The sequence below is a fragment of the Agelaius phoeniceus genome, chromosome 9 (assembly GCF_051311805.1).
Source record: "Agelaius phoeniceus isolate bAgePho1 chromosome 9, bAgePho1.hap1, whole genome shotgun sequence".
NCBI lineage: Eukaryota > Metazoa > Chordata > Aves > Passeriformes > Icteridae > Agelaius > Agelaius phoeniceus.
Window position 1 is genome coordinate 12,967,160 of NC_135273.1, and position 16,477 is coordinate 12,983,636.

A 16,477-nucleotide genomic window follows, 5' to 3' on the forward strand; every position below is an offset into this window, starting at 1 on the left:
AAAGGGTGCACTTAAAAATATACTGATGAGCACCATGAGAGATCTTAATCAATTTCACCTGCTGGTGAAAGACTCCCAAAAAGGAAACATGAGACATCTGCAACGAAAAGTCTACAGATTTTTTTTTTTAATCTGCTTTTAAGTGTTAAGCTTCTCCTGCAAGACTATCTTCCCTTTGAAGCACCTGAAACTTCTAGGCTTGTGAATGCTACATGAACTCTATTTGTTGTAAGATAATGTCCAAAAGGATAAAATAAATCTTTGCCTCTTAAAAATCAAACAAAGGAGGAAAGAAAGTGTCATTACCTCACCATCCCTTCAGTGGCTCCAGGCTTACCCCTAAAAATTTTAATAGTGGCAAAATAGTTTTGCTTCTCGGTCAAACCACTTCAGTTATGGAAACTGCAAAATGGCTCAGCTTGTCTTTCAATCAGAAGCAAAGTTGGGAGAGAGATGTCAACTTATAGCATATTTCAGTACTGCCTACATTTGAGTGCAACAAGCAGGAACACTCTCTTCGTGTTCCTGACCACTTTTGGAGGAATAACCTGCCCAGTAAAAAACACAGAGGTCAGCATACAGCTCATCACAACCTTTCTGTTAGAGAAAATCCCCCATTTATCTCTGAATACTAAATGCTTTGCTTTTCTGCTTAATGTTACTCTTCTGGGTAAAAAAGGAATTCAAGTCCCAGAGACATATTATTTTTGCGTAATAAGGTTATACATATGGATTCAACTTAGCTAGGAAATGTCAACTTAAGGCTTGTCTTCATGAGGAAATTTACTGTAACTAGTCTACCAGTATAATTATATTGCTGTAGTTCTACTGGTAAAATTCCCCTGTTGAGCCTTATTCATAACAACAGCTGCCTTTATGGTTTATTTTTGTCGACTATGCCAAAAAAGGCCCCTGCTCCAGAAAGGCCACAACAATTTACAGGGGAGGAGGGGAAGGAGCGGTGCCAGTGTAACTGGAACAGTAGAAAGAATAACAGTATAGAAATGGCAGTATTTCTTTATATAATGAATTATTTGATACAAAAAAAAAAGAGTGAAATACTGTAAGAAAAGTATACTGTACATCAGACCTCATGGCAGGTGAGGTATGTGCCAGTTTCATGCTACATTTCATAGCTTTGGTAAAGGCCCCCAAGCCAGACACTGCTCTGCATCAGTCCCTCCGAGTGCATCCTTTTGTTCTCGCCTCCTCCCCAAATGCTGCAGTGCATTTTCCCAGGAGTACTCTTTTCCCCCCATTCCTTTATAGAAGCAATGCCTTGCCACCCAGCAACTGCCCAGGGCCCCTTGGACTGACCTCCAAAACAAATGGGCATTTAAGACCAGTCCCTCTGGTTTACAGTTTGCATCTCAGGGACCAGGGATAGCTGGAAAGCAAAGAGCACTTTTTGCAAAAAGGATTTTAAAACAATTGCCCTTTACTTCGGCAGTACAAGAATGCTGAGCTAGACAAAACAATGAGCCATCTGTGCACTCTTCCCTCCTTCCCTTGTCTGTATCCTCTGAGCTTAAATCAGAGCTCCCCAAGAATGGCTGAGTCCCCCTTCACCTCCGCCCACCCTGTTTACATCCTGAAAAAAACAGTTTTCTGGCCTATTTTTTTTTCTTTTTGTTCTTAAGAGCCCTTGCAAAATCTTCCTTTAAACCTCAGCCCTTTGTCAGGTGGTATCCCATCTACCCAGCTTTGTCAAGTGATGAAAAAATGCCTCCCACCAGTGATCCGTTCCTTGTTTACCATCCCTAGAAGCAGAGTGGCACTCAGGAGCCCTACTCACCCCTTTGTCCAAGGAAGGCAATACCATCTGAATGGGAGACCACCAAGATTTGCAGCCCTCTTTTGTTAGCCTGGTGTCACTGCCTATTGGGCCTTGATTCAAAATTGAGATGACAGTAGAGAGGCAGCTGAGTTAGGTCATCACCACGGAGCATAGAAGAGAGAAACACCAATAGCTCAAATTTCACATAAAATTGGTAACTTTATTACCAGTGGTAATTTGTTGTTACCAATTATAGTCAAAGACTCATCAAGAAACATGCACTATTCTAGTACTAGTCAAGAAGGCATGTTCCTAACACTAAAAATGCATTGAGGAAAAAACAAAGGGGATTAGGTATGAATGACAGCCTTCGGATCTATTTCTTCAAACCTTTATTTTGTTAGTATCTCTATTCCAGGCAGCAAATGGATTAAAAAATGTCAATGAATGTCAATGATCTCACAGCTGGAATGGCTGCACCACTCAAAAATACTTTAACCTTCATGTTGCACTGAAAAAAAAGCTGTTTTTTAATTCTTGATTTTAAAAACATCATAAACAGATCTTTATCACATAAAGCAACCTTTCACTAGAAGACCCAGTTTTGATCCCCAGTCACTTCTCTTCCTGGCAGGCTGAACTTGCTGGGAGAGCAGAGCCTGCAAACTCTCCCACATCTCCACTCATTGGAGATCAGAGTAAGGAAGCCATGTCTCAGATCAACTCTCTTCCAATGTGCCAAGATCATAAATGTGGAAGTTCTGTTGGCAAAAAAAACACCATAAAATCATCCACTTTGAGCACTATGCCCCTTCCCTGCAAGGCAGCAAGAGGCTCATCCTAACAGGATGCAGCACTGGAGCGCAGACCCACAATCGAACAGGAAGTGGCGTTTGCCTTCAATGCTCAGCACTAAACCTTCGTCCAATCTTTTTCCCTTCTTTTTTTTTTAATTGAAAACAGTCTTTCTTGTAAATTCAACTACTGTGCTGTAAACGTTAAATGAATTTCCTTCAATGCTTCAAAAAAACATTCCAAATCTAGCACAGTTCAAGAGTGGTCTCGTCCCAGAGCCCCTGCACATAAACACAGATAGACCGCAGCACAAAGCAGGCTGCTCTCTGTAGGTGGCCCACATCTTCCATTTCATTAAGGGTACTAACTACCTCCAGCAAGTGACATTTGGAAGCCAAGTGCACTCTGCCTTGGAGGAGGAAAATCAGATTTCCCTGCAGTGACCATAGCTTCAGGGGAGGTCTGCCTCCAGCAGTGAAACACAAGCCTTAGAGGGTTCTGGTGCATGGCAGTCACTGGAGGGACACCCTCAGAGGGACATAAATAGGCATGATGGTTTAACTGGGTTTTTTGTAATGTTTTTGTCTGGGAAATAGAGAATTGAACCCTATGTGATCACACTTGTGCATATATTTCATTAAAATGTCTAAACTCATTGGTCAAAATCAATCCAGTCTTTCAGAGCAAGAGTTGTCCCAAAAATGTCACATTTCTGCAAAGTATGCAAAAACAAATAGGCAGACAGAAGAGAAGGATCTACAGGTATTCCCAGTAAGCAAGTTTAAGTAGAACCACACCTGTATTTCCAGAGAATCCACACAGGTGAGACTTGTTAAAAGTACCTTAATTTTAAGAAAAGCTCATTCTAACTCATATCTTTAAAGGTATGAAAAAAATCTAATCACAAAAAAAAATAAATTAAAAGACAGATTTTTTGCGCTGTGCATCTAAACTACTCTTTCCTACTCTGACAGATTCTCAAATAAACTACCATTGAAAGAAAACCCTTTTTTTTTTGTTACAGAACTCCCTAATTCTATGGCCTCTCCCTTTGCACTCTGCCGTGAACCTTCCTCTCTCCCCTCTGCCTCAGACAGAAGACCAAATGAAAAAATAACCACTACATTTGGGGTCAGCCTTTGATAGGCAAACAAGACCTGGGAAGAAAAAGGAAGTCCAGAGTATGGTGCCCACCTTGGACCCTCTCTCCTCCAAATCCTACCTCTTGTACTGCTTTCTTAAACTGATGCTCACTGATATCCTCTTCCATGTAATTCTCTTTAGCTGGGGCAGATGCTTCACCTCCAGCAACCTCTCAAGGTAGACATGTTGAACTTTACAAATCTTATCTGAAATATGGATCTACCACCTCTCTCTAATTTACCATCTTCCAAAAGGCCCTCTGTTTTATCATGAAAACAAAGAGGGGCAGAGTCACTCTCCACCATTTTAAAAGCATTCAGTTACCTTGGAGCTTGGTGTAATATTTCAGCAGTGCTTTAGGCATGTGGTTTATAAAGCACTTAGGGACCCATTAAATAGCAAAATTTAAGGCTAAAGGCTGGCAAGCTGAGGGCAGTGAGCTTTTAAATTTATGAAAGGCTACAGAACTAAGAGGCCACTAAAGTGATAGCTGTCAGCACCACTCCATCCTACATTCATGCAGGTTCAAAGGAGAAGCCAGCATGCACTCAAAAGAAAGAGAGGACTCATTCCAACTTCCAGGCTATTTTCTAAATACTCTTTTCAAACTCCTTTTATACTCAGAAAAAGCCTTCCAGAAAACATCCACCCCTCTGCAAGCCTTGTATTGGTTACCTGATCCACTTTTGCGCTCCTTTTTCTTCCTCCCAACTCTAACAAGCATCCTTGCCCTTTTACAAGTTAAGGTCATTCAGAGGATCTATACAAGCAAGCAGAACACAAGCTGGACTGAAGATCTTGAAAGGCTCCTGCTTACCCTCACCTTTAATAGGGAGGCACCACCCACAGAGACAACACGTTATCCCGGCATGCACCGCTCCCTCCTGATCCAAATGGAAAGCAGCACAAATCAAAAGGACCACAGCAAGTTGGAACCTGTTGTCTCAGCGGGTGGTACCCTGCATCTGTAATAGAGATGAAGGCAGCTGTAATCTCTCTGGTTTTATGCAAATGGGATGCTGCACTTCGGCTCCTGGCTAGGGGCCAGGAAAAAAAAACAAAACCAAAAAACCCCAAACCCCACCACCCTTGTCAGTATGAAGCTGATGTAGTAAACATCAAAACACAGTTGGCATGTCACTTTGCGGGATGTGGGAAGACCACAAATAAAAATCTTATCTCAATCTATCCATAATTTAAGCCTTACTTTCTATTTCAGCTCTGAAGTACAACCCTGCAATTTTAATACAAATAAGACTATTCAAGGTGTTCAGGAATTCTATTGCATCATGGTTTTCACTTTCCATGCACTTTAAAGTGTTCAGAAAATGAATGAGCACTCAAACTACAGAACAGTGAACAATTAAGTGGAGATTCAAACCTTAGCCTTAGAGCAAACTGAAGTCAGAAGCCAGTCTGGGAAAAAACATTTTCCTTCTTAGTCCCTGGACAGCCCTGCAAACCTGTGCCAGCACAATCTGGGGCTGGAAAACACTGTGGCACCACTGTCATCTGGTCCAACCTTCCTGCTCATGCAGGGTAATCCCAGAGCACATGGCACAGGATTGCGTCCAGACAGTTCTTTAGTATCTCCACAACCTCTCTGGACAATCTGTTCCAGTGCATGGTCACCCACACAGTAATTAGGTTCTTCCTCATCTGCAGGTGGAATTTCCTATGCATCAGGTTCTGCCCATTGCCTCCTGGGTCAGAGACTCCTGAGGGAGTCAGCTGAAGCTGGCACTGCCGCTGATAGAGTCTGAGTCCAGCTACACCTGCTGATGCTGCCTTCCTCATGCACCTGTTCTCCACCAAGGAAGAAGTCACCATAATGTTTGTAAACTGCAGGAATGATCTGTCCCTTGACCTCACTGACAGCCTGGCATCAGAGCACGAACCTGCAACTGCCAGCTAAGGCACTGGCTTTGTGCAGACACACAGGGACACGTTCCTTGCTGCTGGCATTGCTGTGGGCAGCTGCTGCCAGCAAGGGGTGGAGAGAGTGCAGGACTCAGCATCTCCTCTCCCACAACTGCACTGGCCACATGCCTCCTGCCAGCAGGCTGCACACACTCACCACTGCAGTGCAGAATCTCTTCAGAATGCAAGAACAGTCTGAAAAAAAGGCCCTACTTTAACCCTGCTAAATAGATTCAAGAAGTCACACATTTGTTTTGATTAGAAAGAAGATAGAAAAAGCTAAAAATGGAGTATAACTTGCAAAAACATACTGGAAGGATTTTTGCTGCCACTCAAGTTGTGCAACATGCTCAACTGGAGAAACTTATTTCCATGCAAGCAGCTTGGCATGAAATCCCACTGAAAGGCCTGTGGTTCCCTAATGCTGTCATGACATCATGATTTAGGATTTTTAGAGCTATCAGCCCAGCACAGCTGGTGTCATGGTTGCCATTATACCATGAAACACTAAGGGGTTTTAAATGAAAAAGGTTTCCTTGTTTTAAATTCTTAAGATTTCTTCCATCTTATTCTACAGATTCTTAAAACCAGACTGGTTCTGTAAGCAGAGTACAGCTGATACGTAAGCAGAGCAGGAAACAGTGCTGCTTTAACTGAAAATAAATCTGTCAACAAGGAGGCACAGGGAGAGCTCTACTTCAGACTTTTCAGGTTCTTATTAAAAAATATAAATTAAAGTCAACATTTTCACATTATTTGCTACATCTGTTTGCTATTCCATTATAAATAAAAATACGGGGCCTCCAATTCAGTGTTAGTTCACTCAAAAAAAAATCAAAAAGTCCTTTTCATTTAATACTGCATTATAATTGTTCTAGACTGTACTGTATTACCATGAGGGGTCCACAAGAAGTAAGCTACACGTTACCCAAACTGGACAATTAACAAGACCTTTGGCAGTGTTCTGTCTTTCTTTCTAAAGTATGAAGGACAGCAAGGCTATGGAAGCACATCCCTGATGTAGGAATCCTGCTGACTGTCACAAGCAGATCCAGCTCTGCACTCTTTGTAGGCAGCTGGGAAACAAACAAAAAAAAAAATACAAACCCTTTCCTGTCTCCAGAGGCCAGGGCAATTGAACAAAGTGCCACACTGGTATTAAAGGAAATATACCCAAGATTTAAACTGCCCTGCAACCCCATGCTCCTGCCAACCATTCTACAGCACACTTTACCTGGGACAGCAGAATCCCAAAGCCCTTCAAGCAAAAAAAAAAACATTTTCTTGAACAAAGCTTTATTAAATTCCCTGTCAGAGAACAAGAACCTCCTGAGTGCATAGGAAAATCCACCACATTCCTACAGTGTGCACCCAGGGCTGGGCTGGTGATGTGCAATTCCTGCAGCCATTAAATTTCCAGAGCAGTTTCAGCAAACAGCAATTGCTCTTGGGAGTGAGAACTGCTGGTGAGTGCTCAGCTCCTTTGAAAACCTTCTCTCACATATCAGCTGGTAACTTCAGGTTCAGTGTATAGGAGATGTGTAGGTCTCGACAGCTCTACCACATGCATAATTGTATATTAAGGCTTTTGGACACAAGGGAGAACCAATCTACTTGACAGGACAAATACTATTAAGCTTTGTAGCTCCAAGAATGAGGCCAAATTAAAGGTGACAGACAGCAGACAGCTGAACATCTCAGGGCAAGTGACACAAGGACAGTGCTGTGGAGCTGGGGATGCTGTTCCAGCCAGGAGGGAACACACACCTGATCTATGAACAAAAGCACCATGTGAATGCCTACACGTTCACAGTAAGATCTCTTGGGAGGGAAGGAAGCCTTAAACTTCATTTCTTTCACTTGCCCTACTTTTCCTCTGCCACTGCAACTATCAATTGGGGTTTGTTGTTAATGGCTGCTTAAATGTCCCAGGCAGATCTCTATGACATTAGGGACCTGTATAAAATCCAGACTTGTTTTCTGAAAAACAGTTCTGTAATCACAAACACAAGGAGGAAAAAAAAAACAGAGAAACTGCCTTGAGGAATGGGTAAAGCTAAAGAAACTGCCCAACTGCTGCTGTTGCAAGAGAAGCACTTTGATGGAAAAAAAAATGGTGGCTGAATCTTAACCAAGACAAACAAAAGGAAAGCTTGTGTGAACAAACTGGAGCCTTTGCTGCACCATTCATCAGGGACATTTATCCTGCAACTATAACACAGTGCAAAGATAGTTTCAGTAAACAGTGACAGCAGAAACCTTGTGCCATTTCTGGCTGGTTAAAAGGCCATGTTCACAGCCCCAAAATCGTGATGGACTGGCTACTGCTACTCACTTCAACTGGAGTTAAGGAGTAAGGTCAGCTAACGAAAGACAAGAATAGGGTTAGCTCATGCTGCCTGCTTGGTCTAATCCAAAGTTCCTGCTAGAAACCATTCATACCAACAACCTAAGATAATAATTTAATTACTGGAGAAAAGACAGTCAAACAATTAGAGTTTTAGGCTTCTGTTACACAAATTGGCACTTTATACAGCAGCCACTGGAGTGGCAGTCTGCTGACAGTAACACTGCTGTGCCAGCAACAGCAAAAATGCCCTTACAGCAGTTTTCCAGAGGAAGGCATTTAACATGCACAGGGAGAGGTCAGGATTTAAGTGTACAACTGTAACAGATTACAGAGTGTGAAAAACACAACAAGACAGACAGTTAAAAGAAAATTTCCCAACAAATTGAAAGAAATTTAAAGAAAAACTCACTCAACACTGAAAGGAAATATACTGCATTCAAAGCCTGCAGAGGGGAACACAGAATGTCTTCTACATGCAAGCACAGGCATACGTCATTGTTTTTGAGACCAGGGCTAGAGTGTTCTCAACAGAAAACCAGCTGTTCAAATAATATGAGCAGCAGGACAGGGTTTTACCTACACACCCCCAAAATGCAACACAAAGCTCAACACACAGCTACAGAACCTAAATGACACTTACTCATGTACTCTGTTGTCTCCATACAAGTCACTTAACCCAAAGCTGACGTAGTGCCAGTGCTCAGGAACATTCAGTGCTGGGTTTCCCAGGTTTCTATACATGCTAACGTAGTCCAGAGGGTCAGGTCCTCCCAACCTGCATGAAAAACAGAAATATTCTTACGTAAGTTAGTTCGCTCAAGACAAAGGGTAAGTCTCCCCAGGTGCTAGAAGAGGTTGTACAAAGACCTGATTTAAAACAAAAATTAGAACATTCAAATTACCTCTAAAAAAAAAAAAAGATTGCGGAGAAAGGTTAGGTTAAGTCCAGAAAGCTTTGAGCACAGGAAGACAAAGTACATGTGTGCAACATGCTAAAAATGTTTTTAATGTTAAAGCATAAAAATCTCTGGAAAATCATATTAAAGCTTTCACAAAACACAAAGAAAATTGAAAAACTGTACTAGTAAAAGAGCAATGGCTGTATCTGCATTGCAAACTCTTAATTCAGTCCAGAGGCACATACCTCAGAAAAAGTGATGCTATTCCAAGCAGACTTTGAAATTACTAAGTTTTGAAGAGAGTAATCCATACTTTTGAACACAGACAAAATAGTTCAAACAGTGGAAGAGAAAAACATTAATTCAGTAAAACTAGCAGCAAAACTTCTAAAAATACACCACTTGCATTAACCAAGAATGAGTAAAAAGCACCACTGTACTCTGTGCATCAGCATTAGAATGGCTTCCTTAAAAGAACATAACTCAAAAGTTAATGCAGCACAGGCAGGTTATGCTACACAGCAACCACCAAAGCCTGCAGCCACCCTTCCTGCTACAAGGCACAGGGAATTGAGGCTGTGTGCCAGCAGAGAGCAGAGCACATCCTCCTGCCACTCACGTCACCTCTGTCTGAGCAAAGACAGGACAACTCCCTGCTGAAGGAAGGAACATGCTGGACTGTTTTGCTGTTTGCCCTGTCAATCACAAAACACCTACCCACAAGCAGTTTTGGCACAGCTGAGCAGCTGTTTAACCACTTTGTGCCTACAACACACTGTGTCTTCAAGTAGAACTCCCAGCTGCTCCAAACAAGAAAATCCAAACTCACACGACCCCATTCACTGGAACAAATGATTCTACACATCAATTTCTCTCATGTCTATTGTCTGAGACAGACCCTTACACAATCATCTGCAGGTTTCAGGGCATGGCTGTGCTTCCTTCACTTGTCCTGAGGGTTTGTGTATCATGATACACAGTCTCCATGGTTGGACAGATGGATCCAGCCCTAGTGACAGTGAGACACTGTTTTATATTCTCTGCCCTCCTCCTGTTGCCCAACTTTATCAAGTCTGTACAAAACAGCTTATCAGCTTGGTGTACTAAAAGGCCTCTCCACAGGTGTGCTGTGCTGCCTTGCTCCTACTGCTGCTGGCAAAAAAACAGAGCAGCTGCCTAACATGACTGACTTTACATAGGACAGCTTCCCACTCCTAAGTCATATATTGCCACCATGGTGACTGAGACCAGTTGCAGCTTCTCCAGCAGGTCAGTCAAGGATGCAGCCCAGGATACTGGGGCAGGACAGAGGGGATGAGCAGCTCACCCCCAGTAGTGGCACAGGTGTCCATTGTCAAAGGCTACATCAGAACAATGCAGCCTCCTCATATAACAAGTGGCATCCACACAGCATAAAAGGCAAAGTGGTGAGCAAACACAGGGAGAGTGTATCAGACCCCCATGATGGAGCTGAGTCTGATCTTCAGTAGACACCTGAAAAAACCTGTTTTCAAAGTCTAGCAATAGTTTGAAACACTCAGGAAAAAAACAAGTCCCCTCTGACACCCTTTTCTCACCTGTTCCCTTTCACTGGCATCAAGTCACACTGGAGGCTGAGGTCTCGACCAGAAACACCCATCCAGGTGGCTCTGTTCAGAGCACGGCACCTGTGTCCTGGCCAGTGCTCAGCCCTCCAGGGATCCATGATGGAAGCAGTCAGATGGAAGCAATTCCAGCCAGGATGGTCACTCACCCTGGAGGAGTGGCAGTGACCAGCAGCAGCCACACACAATTATTACTGGACTGGAAGGATCTGGAGTGAGGGAGGTTCATGCACTGACCAGTGTGAGAGGTTAGTCAGTGGTCAGAGCAGCTGTGTCGGCTTTGCAATGAAGGGAACACTGCTAAGCAACCAGCATCTCCTACATAAAGAAAACCTGTTTCCAAACTTGGTTTAATAACACTTTAGAAGTCAAACAATCAATCCTGGAACACTGCTGACACAGGCACTCTGGCACTGACAACACACAAGAGAAACCTCTATACTGCCCTTTTCAGGACAGGGACTATTCCATGAGCACATGCTTTTCCCTAGGGCTACTCAAACACAATTGTCAGGTCTGATGCAGATGGCAAGTCCTGCCTAGGACAGCCTCAGGCAAGCCAGACACTTCTCCCCCACTCCTGCCAGCAATCCTGTGTTTGTCTCCAAAGGCAAAACTTCTCAGGAGAGCTGCAGCACCGCACCACCAAGAGGTGGCCACGGCAACGTGGCAGCAGGTGACCTGGAGAAGCTGAGCTCAGCCCTGCCCAGAGTTCACTACCAACTAGTTCACATGCTGCTCAATTATCCAGTCACACCATCTTTACTCGCTGAGAAATGTAGTAGGCTTGGAAGAGATATAAACTAAAAGCCTGCAGCAGTGACTAATTAAATTTTGAACAACATGTATCCAAGCCATACACCTATCCCAAAACCACTGTAACTGCACAAACATCCAGCATGAGCTTTAAGCCAGCTACCTGCAGCACTCAGTAACACAGCCATGGCAATAATGCTCACCAAAGGTTAGTCAGCACAGATATTTATCCAGTTTCGGTGGCAGGTTTCACTGCTCTCTGTCGGCACTGCTGAGGTACATCCTCCTCCCGCCCACGGCCGCCGCGGCAGGGTTCGACCTTGTATCACAATCTACATATCAGTACATGCACTCACACAAAGAGCTGGAAGCGTTGGAGGATTTTATTAGGAAGAGCCCAACTTCAAAGCCAGAGGTACAGTACAAATTTGTTACATTCTCTATTCATGGAGCTCATTCAGGAGCAGGAAGGGCAGCCTCAGGGGAAACCCTGTATTTGCATCTGCACCAAGAGTCTTCTTTTGACTGATGTTAAGAGCGCTCTGAAGTTTGTGTGGAAGGAGAAACACAGAGGAAAGAGACCCACAATGGAAAGACATTGGAAAACTCCTAATTCATTCACCCTGAAAAGTCCTTAGTGTATTGTTTGTAGTCACTTCCCAGCAGCTGACAATAGGATTGCTTTTCACAGCCACCTTCTGACAACCCTTCAGAAGTAGTCTGTGATTCCCAAATGGCCGCAGACCACAGCTCACTGCACAGGTTTTTGAGAGTATGGCCTAAATTTAAGACAGGTGATAAAAACCCAGTAGTCGAGCCCAAATTATGCTTATTTCAAAACTTATCACACACACAAAAAAAAAGAACAAATTTGATTTTTTCACCAGCAATTCTATGCAACAAGATCTTTCAATCTGAGATACTCTACCATATTTTTTGTAACAAAAGTGGATACTGGATATCAACAGACAAACTCCATCTTGGTGCACGGCCTTCACAAAGACAGACAGAAACTCTTCCAAGAAGTTCTGATTGGATCCCAAGCTATGCAAATAGCATTTTAGAAGACTAGTTCCGTTAAATAATCCACATGGCTAAACTCCTTTGTGCAACAGGCATGGAGTTCTGCAGATTCTCCAACGTTACACAGTTAGGATCTGCTCTGATCTGCAAGCCAAAGACTACAACGTCAGCTCCCTGAACAAAAAAACCAAATCGCTGTTAACCATAGAGAAACTGATACATATAATTAAAAGCTGATTAGTGTTACAATATTTCTCCAAAGGCAGAGAACTTCATTCAGCCATTTCCTCTTCTAATCTAAACCAGCTAATAGCTGGCAGCCCAGGCAGAGTAGGACAGAGTGTTGTGGCAGGAGTTGTTCTACCAGACATAACAAAACCAAGCTCCAAGTTTCACCCAACAACAGGAAAGAAAGAACTTGTGGCGCCCATGGAGGCTTTACCTCACACAAGCATTTCCTGCACAGGACAGCAGTAGAAAGCTCACCTTTACAACAGAAGCTCTCAGCTCTCACTGCTGGCTGAGCTAACAGCTGGAGGAACCACTAAGTGGAAAATGCCAGGATAAACAGGCCTTCACATTACTTCTTACTTGCAACCTGCCATCACTATCAGCAGTAATTATTTTAGTGTTTGAGCTCCAACTGCAGCAAAACCCTCATCAATCCTTTAAGCAACAAGGTTTCTTCCCAAACAACGGTCTTTGCCATTCTTCACTATAGACCTAAATTTCCCTCAACCTCCACAAATCCTACACCACTATAGGCAGTATGCTTTAAGCTGTTGATAGAAAAGAAGTGCTAACGTGACTGGAAATGCTTCATGAGTATCTAAGATTAGACATAGCTGTAAAAACAGACTGATCAAACCACCACCAAAGTACTGATGTGCATAGATGACTAAAAAATTTATATTTTGAGGTCTCAGATTTGCAAAATCTTATCGCAGCCCACTGTGTCATTTTAATACAATACTCTCCTAGGCACTAAAGGCTAACACACAAACTTCTTGCTAGAATCACTTAAAAAACTACACTTCTGTGGACAACAGCAATAGCTTTGTCTGTCAGAACAGCACACAGGGAGGATGTTATTCTACTGTTGTTCAGGACTCTTATTAGATAAAAACATACAGGTTGAAGTGAGCTGTAAATAAAGAAGTTCAGCATTTATTAGTTTTTTTCAAGTGCTGGGGTAGGGACTGGCCAATGTTATGTAAAGCAAACTTTCAGGGGTGACTTGATCGTGTTCCTTAGCCCCAGAAGAGGGGCCTGACCAGCTAAGCAACAGCAAAAAGCAAAAGGAACTCCTCTTCACACGGGATTAGACGCTAGACACTTATCTTGATAGCTAAACATCCAAGAACTTCCTTCATGCCACTCTCCCACATAAACAACTGCTGTTCCTGGTGTCAGACACTGTGTCAGCAGAGACACTGCACAGCAGATCCACAGTCTGTGATAACACATGGCTGTGTAAGGGCAAGGGAAGCTGGCACTGCCCCGTGGGCTGTATGGGTACACAAGGCATGTGTCCGGCCTGCAGGCTGCAACAGCGGCTTCACTCTGGTCACTGCTGCCACACTGGAACCCCAGGGTCCCGGCAGGAGACAGAGCTCCTGCCTCCTGTCCAGGGGGAAACTCCAGACCCTCACCTTCTGTGGGAACACCTCCACTGAGTAAAACACACTCCCTTTTCCTAAGATCTGCCCCAGCTGGGGCCTTCATCAGCAACCCCTCACTCAGGGACCTTCCAAATCACCCCAGAAACCCCCAATGCACTCTCCTGATTTCAGTGCACACCTCTCTAGACCCTTCTCCTATTGCCAGCACATTCTCCCCAGGAGCCCCCTCCAAACACACGCCCCAGGCAACCGACTGCACCCCCAATCCCTCCATCCCCCGCTGCACGTCCCCAAAACTCTTGCACCTCACCCCTAACACAGGACGCAACCCCCAGTCGCTCTCCCCTTACTGCAACCCTCCCCAGCCCCTCCAGCTTACCCGTGCAACGGCCCCAGCCCCCGGGCTTCTCCCAAACCTCTCCCGCTCCCACCACTCCTCCCAAACCCTCTCCTATCCCACACAAGGCGCCGGCCTCACGGCTCCCCCCAGCTCCACGCAAGACCCCGGCCCCATCCAGGCCGCCTCACCAGTACTTGAGGATGGCGGTGACCTGGAGCGGGTTGGGCTGGTCGGGATAGAGGCGGCGGCATTCGCCGTAGATACCGTGCAGCCCCGGCGGGAACAGCGACGGGAAGGACGCAGACCCGGACCCCGAGCCGGACCCCGGCCCGGCCGCGGGGGGCCCCCCGCCCGGCCGCACGCCCTCCATGTCCCGGAGGCGGCTGGTCCCGGCCCGTCCCAGTTGGTGCCGAAGCCGCTCCGCTCCCGCCAGGTGCTCCCGGCCCGGCCCGGCCCGGCCCAAGCGGCTGCGCGGAGCCGCGGAGGATGGGCGGGGCCTACTGCCGGGCCGCGTGAGTGACAGACCAGCTCCGCCAATGGCGGCGCTGCGCGGGGCTCCGCGCGGAGGGGGTGGGGCCCCGCTACAAGGGCGGTGTGAGTGACAGGACGGTCTGACCAATGGAAGCTCGCGGGCCGGAGGGCGGCCGCGCCTCTGCCCCCGCCCCTCGCTCCGTTGCGGGCGCGCCCCCTAGCGGCGGCGCGGGGGCCCGCGGTGGGCGGGGCGATGCCCGCGCGAGGCCGTGGCGGGAACGCGGAGCAGATCCCGGGAGGAGCGGGAGGTCCCGCACTCGGGCAGGCCTGGGACACAGCGGGGGTTCTTACTGCTGCCTTTACACCTCCTCCAGTGCTTAAGGCACCTTTCCTCTCCCCGTGCGATCTCTGTGTCGGTAGGGCCCTTGCAGGCAGCTGGAAGCTGCCAATAGGTGAAGTTTGGGGGCTCACATTGACGATCTGGCTCATTCCTGAACCCCAACTACAACTGTGGCCATGCAAAGCCGGGTATGTACATGTGGATGGTATGTGCACAATAGTCTTACACACCTTTGCTAGAGCAGGGTCCTGCTTGTTAATCAGCAAATAGAAAAAAATGAGCTATAGAGTGCTCAGAGGAGAGGGTGGGCGCTCATGCTCACATTTCTCACTTAAAAAGGTGAGAGTTTATTCTAAAAACATTCACGACACCATTTGGGAGAACACACATGGTCAAGAAGCTGACAAGCTGACGCCGAGTGACAATCTCCTGATAGAGGAGGTAAGTATTTGGTGTCCTCACTTCCCACAGTGAAAAATATTTCACTTGTCCTGTTACCATACTACTTTTTGTGACATCTGCCTGAGTAGTCAGTTACAGTCAGCTGAGAAGGGGAATGTAACAGAGTACCTATGAAAAGCTCTGTTTGCTCCATACACCCATGAGCGTCTCCTGGCATTCACTGAAGTGATACAACACTGGCCTTAATTTAAATCCCTCAATCCTGTTGTACAAAAACTCCCTCTTGTAGACTAGGTGAATGGAGAAGGTTTATAAAGGTAAACATCTGGGATGAAATTTATCTGCTGGGGTTAAAGGCAGGAACTACAAGAGAAAAGTCCATGTCTGCAGGAGAAATGTGAGACAAGACAGGTGAATCAAGCCTTCAGGTGTGCTCACTGGCATGGAAGTCCATTTTAATTAATTTCAAGACCCAGAGTTTCAGGCACCGATTATTCTGAGTGCTTTTAGAATACTTAGTCAATAGAAAATGACAATGTGTTCATTGTTCAATACTGACATGTTCATGATGTGCATTCTTTATACTGACGCCTCTTGCGTGGCTCTCGTTCCTCAAAAATTGAGAGAAACTGGTATTTCGTGGAGGGAACAGATGTGTTATGACCAGTAGCTCGTAAAGATGATCACATGAAATTATGGGACAGTAATACGCTTTCCTTAGTCATAGATCCCCGCTACAGAAGTTTATGGGATCATCTTTTTCTCCTTTCCTATTAGAAAAAATTAGGCGGGGGGAAATCTATTAAGCATAAACCAGCCAGTTGAGATGCAGCGTTCTTAGTGGAATCACCCAGCTGTCTCCTGGACTGCAACACACAGCGGTTTCTGGGCCGTGGATGTGTCCGCAGGATTCCCTTTTTCCGCACTCCGCCTCCCAGCACGCCCCGCTCCTACGCCGGCCTACAGTTCCCAGCATAGCTCGCTGCCGGCGCCGGCCTACAGCTCCCGGCATGCGCCGCTCCCGGCGCAACTCCC

At 45.5% G+C, this 16,477-nt stretch overlaps 1 protein-coding gene across 2 annotated transcripts in view; it reads right to left on the reverse strand.

Annotated features, from left to right (window-relative positions):
* SUFU (SUFU negative regulator of hedgehog signaling) overlaps positions 1-14,736 on the reverse strand; it is an 88,113-nt gene extending 73,377 nt beyond the window's left edge. Inside the window, exons 1-2 of one of the 2 annotated variants that reach the window (XM_054636982.2) lie at positions 14,418-14,736; positions 8,626-8,760 (exon numbers count right to left, since the gene is read on the reverse strand). In XM_054636982.2, the coding sequence (XP_054492957.1) occupies positions 8,626-8,760; positions 14,418-14,599 (317 nt within the window). In that variant the 5' untranslated portion in view covers positions 14,600-14,736. The remainder of the gene's footprint in view (positions 1-8,625; positions 8,761-14,417) is intronic. The other variant, XM_054636983.2, reaches the window with a different exon arrangement.
* Positions 14,737-16,477: the final 1,741 nt, after the last annotated feature.